Source organism: Sus scrofa, chromosome 1, assembly GCF_000003025.6.
Source record: "Sus scrofa isolate TJ Tabasco breed Duroc chromosome 1, Sscrofa11.1, whole genome shotgun sequence".
Lineage (NCBI taxonomy): Eukaryota > Metazoa > Chordata > Mammalia > Artiodactyla > Suidae > Sus > Sus scrofa.
The window spans coordinates 15184294-15196512 of NC_010443.5; the positions used below are offsets into that span (position 1 = coordinate 15184294).

The following is a 12219-nucleotide window of genomic DNA, read 5'->3' on the forward strand; positions in this document are numbered from 1 at the left end:
TTCCACCTCAAAACTACAGTATCTAAGACGCCTGCCCAGTGCTGTCTCTGGAACGCTGCCCTTTGTCACGACACCCAAGGGCACTTCCCGGCATGTTCTCTGCACCCTTCCTCGTGTCCCTTTACACCCTGGCACCTTCAGCCCTTTACTTGCATCTATTAGTCTGTCAGTACCAAGCAGGCAGGGCAGCTTGCTGGCCAGCCAGTCACCTTCCCTGAAACACTGGCTTGCCATCCTTGCTCTTTCTGTGTCCGTTCTTCCAGATGCTCAGGAGTCACTGGGAGACGTTCCTCAGATTCCATCTACTGTCAGTTTCTGTGACTCCTACTGGTCTCCCGGCCACATACCTTCCTCTCCATTTCTATTGGTATCACCTCCATCCTGGGCCCAGGACAGGCACAGAAGGTCGCCTGACCTTCCTCAGGAGACGGATGCCAGGTGAACCTCCACCCGCAAAAGTGCAAAGGCCCCAGGATGTAAGGTCAAGGCCCCCATCTCTAACCAGCCTCCCCACTGCGGTCTTTGCTTTCTTGGAAGTTTTACTGCATTCATCACGGACCTGCCCTCCTTGTGGCAAGCAACCTACACAGACAGTTTACAGGGACATGGAACAGAACATTCAATCTGATGTCCATGGGAGGATACTTTCATGAACACATGCATAGGTAAACCTGTGAAGTGCTGTCAGTTGCAGATATTATTAAGTATAATTCCGCCACAAACTGCAATCCCAGTTTGAAAGGGCCCTATTTTTCTTCTAAGTTTAGCTTTCTTCTTAGCATTCATTCTGCCCGCCCCAAACGCACAAACTGACCGTGAGGGTGGCCTGGCGATTTAGTCTGAAAAATGGAATTTTGGTTTGTATTCATTTCATTCCCCTTGCTTAGCTGCTTCTGATTATACGCCTCTTGGTAAAGACTGGATAACAAAGTATGATGAACGCAACGAAGTGACAGAGAGTAAAGAGAAGTGCCATGGGTACCAGACACTTTTATGGATGTTCTTCTGAACTGCATCAATCTTGATTGCCAATTTTATGCTCTGAACCCAAACTACTAAGTGCAGAAGTAGGTTACAGGTGGAAGTGGAAGAGGAATGGGCCAATAGTTCACACATCCCTAAAAAAACAAAAGATCAAGATGCTGATGACAGGTTTGGATACTTAAGGACCACAAGCACCCTTTCCTAGGTTCATAGAAAATAAGAAAGACAGAGCCTACACCTAGGGATTAATAGCAGTGGATTAAAAATTTAACTGCATTTTTACAAATTAACTCAATAATAGAAATATCTGGCAACACTATTACTCAGAAATATTCCCCAGCGGAAGCTGACTTTGTCGAAAATAATTTGTTATTTATGCTAAAAAGAAATTAGCGTCAAACTCTGGGAGAAAACATCCTTAAAACACATGGACTGGAGCTAGATAACCTTTTGTGGTAGAGAGGCAAAAATCATTTTCCTGAGTCACAAAGCTTCCTCTGTTGCATCAGTCGGACAGAGAGTTTCTGGAAATCGAGAATGCTGCTGGTCACCTTCCTTTTCCGGAAACACGTCACACTGAAAAGGAACTTCTCTCTGCTGGACAGTCACACACGTGCCTTCCCTCTGGCCGCTGGGAAGGAGGCGTGGTCACAAAGCAACACACTGTGGGGGCGTCCGGAGAAGAGGAAGCCTGGGCCCAAGGAAGGGCATGTTTGGGAGAAAGCAGGAAATTCCGATGGAGCGATAAGGAAGAGTGATGGGAAAGAGACCCAAGCTGGGTGGAGAAGAGGAAATGGATCAGAGCCCCAGGAATGGAGCGAAAGGACCCAGTGACACAAAGAAAAGTCAGGCCAGCTAGGGAGGGCAGGCTTTTGGGCAGTGCAGGAGGAGAATCTGGATTATCTCAAACTATTCAGAGCGATTTCAGGTGTCAGATTTACCTGGGCCATGGGCACGAGTTAGGAGGGCCACTGGCAGAGACTTGCCAAAAAAATAAGCTAAAGGAGTTCCCACTGTGGCTCAGCGGATTACCAACCTGACTAGTACCCATGAGGATGCAGGTTCCATCCCTGGTCTTGTTTAGTGGGTTACGGATCCAGCAGAGCCATGAGCTGTGCTCTGAGTGCCAGACGTGGCTCAGATTTGGCGTTGCCGTGGCTGTGGTGTAGGCCAGCAGTTGCAGCTCCCATTTGACCCCTAGCCCGGGAACTTTCATATACCTCGGGTACAGCCCCAAAAAGAAGAAGAAGAAAAAAAAAAGCTAGGCGTTTGTTAATTTGTTGGGGGTGGTGATGGGATGGTGAGGGAAGGGAGAGAGGAGGAATGGGGGATTTTGGAGGAAATCCATCGGACCGCGAGTTTTTGACAGACCTTCCACGTGATCTCACATGATGGGGAGCTCTTGGCAACACGCCCGCTCACCCCCTCACTGAAAGGCAGCTTGAGGAGTGAGCGCTTGTGCCTGGCCAGCGACTGCGCTGGAAAACGTGAGGAGCCGTGCGCTAGACTGAAACCTACAAGCTCTGAATTAATTCCCCAGTTTATAACCACGTGTCCCTGAGGAGGGTCGGTTCCCCAAGCAGAACACATCTCCCCTCCGGGCTACAGAATAACTTCATCGCTGAGCTGAATCAGATCCAGCGGAAACGACACTCAGGACATACTTTCACAGGAGAGGGAGTAGAACGGAAAACAAAGAGAGCTTCACTGAAATGTGAGAAAGAACGGCAATGACTTCGCTGGGTGGGGCCCCAGCGTGCTTTTTCACCTCCCCCCCCGCCCCCCAGTACCTCTCCACCCAGCATTGGTTGGGGATGACATCACGGATTTCCTAAACACGCTCCAGCAGTTTCCTGCTTTCCAGAGTCAGGTCAAGCGAGGTGCACCTGGGCTGCAATGTGGCGGGGTCAGGTCACGGCATGGAAATGGAAGGCCACACCGGGGTCTGTTTGCTCGTTCAATATGCTTCTTGTTGTACCGCTGATTTTGCAGTCCCCTTTGCTTGGGCACGTCCAGGCTCTGATGGGTCCAGCCCAGGTCCAGTCGAGGCAGCAGATGTACACGTGCACGTCAGCAACACATAGGCAGTGCAAAGAATCACCACCTCTGCTCCAGAAAGAGCTCAGGGGCCAATCAAAGGGCGAGGGAAGGGAGGCAGAACTGTGCAGTGAGAACCCTGCCCTGGATGGACCTAGAGTTCTGACCGGCTGCATCCACAGTCCCGCAGCCAAGGTTGCTTCTCCCTCCTCCTCAGTCTGTGAGGCCAAAGCAGCAGGAGGCTGTCTACAGTTCCAAGAGGTCACTCTGTCCGCGAGAAATGCTCTATCTGGCACCAAACACCACATAAACGCTGGAGGAAGTCTTAATCCATTCTGGGTAAACTGCAGCATGACTTAAGCCCAAGGTTCTAGCCCAGATTGTTGGATTTTTTTCCCCCTTTTCCTTTTTTCTTTTTAGGGCTGCTCGTGTGGCATATGGAAGTTCCCAGGCTAGGGGTCAAATAGGAGCCGAAGCTGCAAGCCTATGCCACAGCCTCGGCCACACCGGATCCGAGCTACATCATTGATCTACACCGCAGCTTGTAGCAACGTTGGTTCCTTAACCCACTGAGGGAGGCCAGGGATTGAACCCACATCCTCTCAGAGACAATGTCGAGTCCTTAACCCACTGAGCCACAACAGGAACTCCTAGCTCAGATTCTTGTCCCTTACGGCCATCATGTCCTAAGAATGGCAATGAAGAGGACTTCCTATTCAGGAAGAGTGCTTCAGGAGCCAATCTCACTGCCTTGATGTCATCCCAAAGGAAAAGAGCCCGAGACACCCAAAGCTAACGTCAAATGAACTTCTGCTAGGAATTCACATTTGGCTGGACACCTCTCCAAGCCAACCATTGTGGCAACACTTCCCTGTGTGAGGAAGCCCCAAGAGAAGAGAGGAGGTCTCATCCTCCTTCTACCCCATGGCAGGAGCAACAGACAAATCCATGTCAAAAAAAGTGATCTTGCATTTCCTTAGCACAACCTGGGGCCAGCAAACATCACACAGAACTTGACGAACCACACACACTCAGGAATGCACTTCTTTTAGGAATATTCCAGCTCTTTTGTCCTTTCTTTGGTGTCCCAACTTTCAGGTGTTAAAACACGACAGGCAGCCAGGATGGGCAAGATGATTCCACCTGCCCAACTCCACCTGCCACATGTGGGCTCCAACTACCCTCCCCCTAATTGACTCTCGCTAAACATTTTCCCCACGTACTGTCAGTGTATCATTTCTCTATTTACTGCCTTTTCATGCGATATACCACATGCCTGATGCAGTCATTTGGAAATAGGCAGGAAAGAAGCTTTTCATAACATGATAGCCCCATGTTAACATCTTGGTATCTTTCTGGTCTTTTCCATATGGAATGTAATTTACATTCCAATAATATAATTTCATAAACGATGCTTACAGATTCCTGTTTTTATGTCATGAAATTTATGTCAAATGATTAAACAACCCCGGTCAACTGTAAAAACTTGAATACAATATCAAAGCAGTGGGACCACCAGACAAAGACCACCTACTAAATTCGGGGAGGGGGGCTCAAGATCGTTTTGGAGAAGTTTTACAAGTTACTAGGTTTATTGAACACGATAAACACCACTGAAGCTTTGAAAGAATTTTTGGAACCCTAACAGGGCAATCTGTAGAATATAAGGTTGAAAAATGTTAACCAACCACAGTCTGCTCTTTTCTCCCCACAAAGATCTGGGTTTGCTAAACTCTTTCTTACAAGGAGCTGTCCTACGTGGTGAGGTGTTGGAGAAGCATCTTAGTAGGAGATTATCCTGTAGTTTTCAATAATATGCTGGAAAAAATAAATGAATCAGATGTCATTAGAGAGAGGTAAGACTACACGGTGGAGCTTAGAAGGAACAGAGACATTTTAGGAAGGAAACATTATTTACAGCAAGATGGAAAACACTGCCAGTGCCTGGAAGACAGGTGGCAGAGGTCTTAGATGGCTAGAAGCTGAGTAGCCCGCAGAGTGCTGGGTGCTTCTACCGAAACATCCAGAGGAAGGGAATTGTACTAGTAAGGTGTCTACACCAATTTGCGATCAACTCCGGTTAAAGCAGTAACGAAATAAAACATGATGAACACATTCAGTGGCAGAAAACTTGGCCCCTAAGTCAGGATGGAGGGCAAAAGTAAATATTTGGAAAACGAAATCTGGAGGGAAAAAAGCTAAACTTTCCAGCACTTCACGGCGTGATCCCCCAAAGTCAGCAAAGCTGGAGATGTTTATTGTTTGAAGGACGTGCTTGTGCTGAGATTCTCTGCTTTTAGACCTACGAGGTAGCCAGAGGGGCGCGCTGGCCTTGAGGATACGCCAGGAGGGATTTCTCCTTGGTAACGACGTCCACAGTAGGCTGCCCTTTGCAGGATCTTATGTGCTCGCACTGAACACAAGGCCCTTCGGGAGAGGACTGGATCTTGATGATCTCTGTGGTTTACGGTAGCTCATACGGCACAGGTAGGAAGGAATGAACAGAGGGCAGAAAAACTGGGAACTTTCTGATTTTGAGGTCTCAGGTGGGCTCTTTTTTCTGGAGTGGAGAGGTGGCTGCGCAAGTCAAAGGCACTCCAATGAGCACGTGTTGCGTGGTGACGAGACCGGGTGATTCATTACGCTAGAATTTTCCCACCTGCAGGAGCCAGGCCCCCCCGGTCCCCACCCCCATTCCCTCGGTCATCTCAGCAGGAAATGACTCTCCCCTGTCTCCCTCATGGATGATGAATATTAGAAGCCTCCTCGCTGACTGTGGCAGGGCCCAGGTCGGGGTCAACTCAAAGTAAATACCAGCCCTTATTAGGCGATCCTGGCCTCCCGCGGTGCCTCTGCCCTGGACACAGCTTCCTGCTCGGTCATAGCAAGCAGAGCTCTCGGGCCACCGCCACCATGCGACGCTTCCGGACCTCCAGGAACTTCTTTCGTCAGGCACCCCTTCCTTCCTCGCTCCTCACTGGATTGTTTCGAAGGATTTCACAGCAGGGCCCCGGTGTGCACTGTCCTGCCTGCGCGTCCCGCTGTGGAGGCCGGGGGATGTCCCCCAGCCTAAGGCCACCCTCAAGGACCGTCGTACTTTCATCTTCTAGTTAGTCATGCATCAGAGAGGAGCAGAGGGTCAGATGGAGGACGTGGCCACACACACACACACACACACACACACACACACACACACACACACACACAGAGGCTGTGGCTGCAGAATCCTGACTTCCCAGAACTGGTCTCCCAGGCTGTGGATGCAGGCGTGTCACTGGGGTGGGAGAAGAGTCATAGCATCTATCTGCTGAGCGACCCCCAAGATTTTAAATTATGACTGATGTTTGATGACTAGTAAATGCTCAGGTATTATTTCTTTCTTTTTTTTTTTTTTTTTTGGCCTTTTTGCCATTTCTTGAGCTGCATATGGAGATTCCCAGGCTAGGGGGTTGAATTGGAGCTGCAGCCGCTGGCCTACACCAGAGCCACAGTAACGCGGGATCTGAGCTGCGTCTGCGACCTACACCACAGCTCACGGCAACGCCGGATCCTTAACCCATTGAGCAAGGCCAGGGATCGAACCCGCAACCTCATGGTTCCTGGTCGGATTCGTTAAGCACTGAGCCACAATGGGAACTCCAGAAGGTATTATTTTTTGATTAACAACTTTTCCACCCAGCAATTAATTCTTTGTTAATTCCCTTTCTCTACCCACAAGCAGTGAGGTGCCTGAAGAGGGGAAAGCTGCTTTATGTGGGGGTCCCACAGCACGGAGCACATGTAAGCACACAGCCTGCAAGAATGAATGAACTGTGAGATTTCAAATCTGCACGAGACAAGACGGCAGATGACGAACGAGGCTAATTTCCTCCCACTTAAGTGCCCACCATCGAGTTCTGTGGGATTCTTGCGGCCTCTCGTCCCTGGTCCCTTTGGGCCTGTGCTACCCACTGCGCTCTTCTTACTCCTGCAAAGGTCTTCACGGACTGGAGCCTGCCCTCATCAAGGCCATTCCAAGGATCAGAAAGCAAGATTTCCCTATGTATTTGTTAACTGGGGTATGATGAAATAAATTTCAATCATTAAATAATTTATAAAGTATACTCAGTAACATTCACGCTTTTAAAAGGTCTATGAGTTTTGACAAATGTACACACTCAGGGAACCACCACCACCATCAAAATAGAGAGTATGTCCAACCGCCCAGCAGGTTCCCGGGTGCCCCTCTGCAGTCAGTCCCCTGTCCTGCTGGTCTGAATGTTACCTTCCATGTGTCTTTTCCACAATTATAGAACCCCTTTTATCTGAACTCAGGCCCCGTGGTTACCCCACTGTCCCCTGGTCTCCCCGGGCCACCTACGAAGGTTCTGTCCAGACATCTGGGGGCTCCTGTTACCCCCTTGGCTTCGTAACCCAGATGTTTTCAGGGTACCGCCCTTTACCCCTTCTCACTCCTCATGCGTATCCCTGCTTCACCCGTGTGCCACTGTCAGGTACATTCTTGACCCACCCAGGGGCCCCTTCCTGCCCGGTCGGTCCTTTCCTCCGAATGCTGTGCCTGGATTTCTAACAGATTCACAGACTGGTTTATCGATCCCATGAGCCCTCGCAGCTGCCTGTATCCTGGTCCTGCCTATCTGCCTTCTTGACCGTCTTCCTTCCCCGACTCATAGCATCGCCGTCCAGAGTCAGGCTGGAGGAGCCTCTGCCCCTGAGGCCCCAGGCAGGCGGCTTCCTTTAAACGATGTCTCAGGTTCACCTGCCCTCTGCACGTTTACTTCTGCGGCTGCCCTGCCAACCTTGATCACCTCTGGCTTCACCGATGTCTCCCTGGTGCTGGTTCCCTGCCCTGTAAACACTCTCCCCATTGCCACTAGAGCGATTTTTTCTAAAATACAAATCTGACATTTTTCTTTTGCTTCTCATAAGAATAAAAACCAGGCACCAAACCCAGCTAATTGTAACTCCCAGCGCGTATGAAATTAAAACCCAAGGTCCCTATGATGGCAGTTGAGATCCTTAACTGCCTGGCTGGGTCCTGCTCCCCTAATTCTATTTCTCAGCCTCTCAATCCCTGCCCAGCTCTGGGAAAAGTGGCGCACCCTGGGAAGGGTACCAGGTATTCCTGTGCCTTTGACTCAAAATCCACCTGTTCCCCAATGCAGAGCCCTTTATGAAGCAAGCATTCTAGATTCTCCTTTGCTTCTACACACCCCCTGCTCTCAAGTCCGGAGGAAATACCTCTACTGTGCCCTGAGAACCTTCAAAACCAACACCAACACCGTACTTTCCAGATGCTTCTGTGCTGTTCAAACCAAGGCTCCTCACATTGACTCCTCCTCGTAAATAACTCCGTGCTTCAGAGGCACTAAGAATTCAGAAAACAGTTACTGCAAACATTTTGCCCAGTATCAGATGAGACACGTAAAATGAAGGCAAGGCGCTCTGGACTCACTGGGCATTTTTCATCCAATCATGGCTTGTTTGCAAAACAATAGAGACACACAGCTTGCTTTTAGAAACTGTGATCCTTCCTGATTGGACGTGGATCCGTCTCCAACCACATGATCATGACGGTTTGTTTGTGGATGGATGTTTGTGCAGAATCGAACCCAGGAGCGTCCCAGGAGGAGAGGACAAACTCCAGTCACTGGACGGTCATCAAGGCTGGTCACCATAGTAGCACTGCAGCTATGACGAAGCCCACCCCTGTGGGTGTTACCCACATTGATAAGCTTCTCCTTCTGGGCTGTCTCCCCCGAAGAGTCACCAAAGAGAACCCGAAATAACTACAACCACCCCACAGTAACATGTCCCTTCACGACAACGTCAGACACGAGAAGTCACGTGATTCGCGCATTTTCTAAGACAGAGCTTCCCCTAGATGTGCTGACAAAGACGTGGACGGGGAAAGCACGATTTCTGCAGCCCTGGGGTGGGGGTGGTCCTGGCTCCTGGACAGGAGTGGTGGCCTTCATTTATGCCACCCCAGTGAAGTCTTACCACTCTAAGGGCGACGGAGTGGAGGACTGGACGCCCCGTGCTCTAAGCCAGCCCAGCTCACAGGCAGACTGGCTTCTCTCAAGGTGCTCTCATGTTCCGTGAGGGAAATCAGTTTTCTGACTCAACATATGATCATACGATCCTGAACATATGATCCAAAGAAAAGAAAAATCTGGAATTCTCTTATGTCTCAGTTGGTTAATTTTTTTTTATTAAATTTTTTTTTCTTTTTAGGGCCACACCTGCGACATATGGAAGCACCCAGCTAGGGGTTGAATCGGAGCTGCAGCTGCTAGCCTACACCACAGTCACAGCAACGCCAGATACGAGCTGCATCTGCCATCTACATCGCAGCTTGTGGCAACACTAAATCCTTAACTCCCTGAGTGAGGCCAGGATTCAAACTGGCATCCTCACGGATGGGAACTCCGGCCCAGCAGGTCAAGGACCTGGCCCAGGAACTTCCACATGTTGCTCATGCGGCCAAAAAAAAAAGTCCAAACCACAATGGCAGATGTTTTGTTTGTTTGTTTGTTGTTTTTAATGGTGGGAGGGAGTATTTAGAACAACAGCAAATACTATTAACTCCTTCCCATTACCTGGTCTGCAAGGTGTTCGCAGAGCAGAAGGATTTTAGGACTCATGACAACACAGACTGGGGAAGGGTACTGAAGAATGTTACACACTCACCGTTCCAACCAGTGGGTAAATGAAGCCAGCGCCTATGCTGGCCCGGACGTCAGTGATGGGGAGAATGAAATCCTTGGGTACGCCTTTCTTGTCAGGTTGGTGAGACAGAGATAGGTGGGTCTTGGCCATGCAGATGGGCAAATTTCCAAAACCCTGTAAGAAAAGCAAAGGAAAGGTGTTCCCTGAGCATTGGCGTTGGTCTCCTGAACTTGCTTTTCTTTTCATTTTAAGGCTGTACCTGTGGCATATGGAGGATCCCAGAGCTACAGCTGCTGCCCTACACCACGGCCACAGCAACACCAGATCTGAGCCGCGACTGCGACCTACACCATAGCTCATGGCGATGGTGGATCCTTAACCCACTGAGAGAGGCCAGGGATCCAACCTACAACCTCATGGTTCCTAGTTGGATTCATTTCCCATGTGCCCTGATGGGAACGCCCTCCTGTACTTGTTTGACTTGCGCCCCACGGCTCAGATCCACACACACACAGCAGGTGCCTCCCAGTCCCTGTTCATGTAGCAAGACGATGGGACAAAAACACATCTGCAGGTGATCATCACCTGGCAAGTTGAGGGTGTCTATTATTTATGGTGGTTAATTCCCGTTACAGAAAAGCAGCATGATGTGAGCGTTTGAAGGAAGGTGGGTCTTTGCTGGCAAAGCAACAGCAGCAGCTGTAGAAAGCTCTTTCCAAGGGCATTGATATCCGGGCTCAAAAAGGTAATCTGGAGACAGGCTCAGAAACAAGGCTTTTCATCCCGTTGTTCACTCATTCTTGGAGGCTGTCAGGAAGCAAAGGGCCTCTTTGTGTTGGTTTATGAATCATGGCTATTTGATCTGCGATTACATTATATGAACCAAGATGAGGTCACTATTTAAGCCGCTTATTTTTAAGGACCAAAGGCAACGCCTGACCCAGCGTTTCAGAGGTGAAAGGGTAGGAAGTCACATGGGGGGTGGTCTCACAAAAAGGACAGTGTCCTCGGAGCCTGGTTCGGATTAAGGGTACACAGTGCCTCCTGAGAGACTTTGCTAATTAATTGCAACCACACACTTGATGTGTAACTTTTAAGGAGCATTCCCTCGGTGGACAGATAAAAGGGGTGCAGTCTTCAGAGATAACCCCACAAAATTTCTCATGATTCAACCTAAAGCTATTGGGAAAATTTCAAAGTACTATCAATTAACTGGGGTGGCAGGGGGAGGGAGGTTCTCTTTTTGACATGCAGTAGATTGATCAGGTATCTTTTGGGATACATCAGAATTTTGGGTTTCAGAAATCCATCAAATACTGAAATGATTTTTATGAACTGATATGGGTTTGCCAATTTAAAAGTTTTCCAGTAAGGATATATTAGAAAAATATATACTCTAGTCCATCATATTATTTCATTAAAAAAGGAAGTTTGGGGGAGTTCCTATCATGACTCAGTGGGTTAAGAACCGACTAGTATCGATGAGGATGCAGGTTCGATCCCTGGCCTCACTCGGTGGGGTTAAGGATCCGGTGCTGCCGTGAGCTGTGGTGCAGGTTGCAGGTGTGGCTCGGATCTGGCATTGCTATGGCTGTGGTATAGGCCGGCAGCAGCAGCTCCTAGTCAACCCCTAGTCTGGGAATCTCCATATGCCACAGGTATAGTCCTAAAAAGAAAAAAACAAAGACGTTTTTAAGCCTGAGAAAAAGTAAGCAAGGACCCAATATTAGAATAAATGATCCTCCTTAAATAGCATTATTAAAACCTCAGGGGGGAAAAAACCCATTTCATGACATTGACCTTATGGTACTAATTTCATTGCATCTGGGTGAAAACTTCACTGCAGAATAAAGCCCAGTGTGTACAGCAATATCTGGGAATCATTTTTTTTTTTTTTAAAGTATAAGCCAAGAGCACTCTAAGCTCTTGTAAAATTCTAAGAAGAAATGAATTGCTGACTATCTTACCAAACCTGGAAGAACCCTCTGGTTGGTGCTGGTAGCAAATAACAAAATATTAAACCCAATTTACGCACAGGATTTAAGAGTTGGGGGATTAAAAAAATAGAGCAGTGATGCTCATAAGGAAGCCTGCAAGCTCTTGAAGTGCTCTGATGTCTATCTGATCACAGCAAACTGCAGGGTCACTGGAGGCCTGTGGTCCTTGGGGTGAGGGTGGCTGAACACGCTGCATTGGGGACTATTCAACATGACTGTTGCAGGACCAGACTCACGCAGCTGAATCTCAGCCAGCTGCCCAGCCAGTGGGAGCCTTTAACCATCTCAGACAATCTTGGCATCAAGCCTATGGAACTTGGATAAAAAAGAACACCAGCGGCTCAGCGGTTAACGAACCTGACTAGGATCCATGAGGATGTGGGTTCGATCTCTGGCCTTGCTCAGTGGATTCAGGATCCAAGCGTTGCCGTGAGCTGTGGTTTAGATCGCAGATGCGGCTCGGATCCTGCATTGCTGTGGCTGTGGCGTAGGCTGGCAGCTGTTGCTCCGATTCGACCCCGAGCCTGGG

General features: G+C 49.0%; 1 protein-coding gene across 1 annotated transcript in view; it reads right to left on the reverse strand.

Moving 5' to 3' along the window:
- Nucleotides 1-12219, reverse strand: part of MTHFD1L (methylenetetrahydrofolate dehydrogenase (NADP+ dependent) 1-like) — a 189337-nt gene that overhangs the window by 43365 nt on the left and 133753 nt on the right. Inside the window, 1 exon segment of the mRNA XM_021086779.1 lies at nt 9715-9867. Within this exon segment, the coding sequence (XP_020942438.1) occupies nt 9715-9867 (153 nt within the window).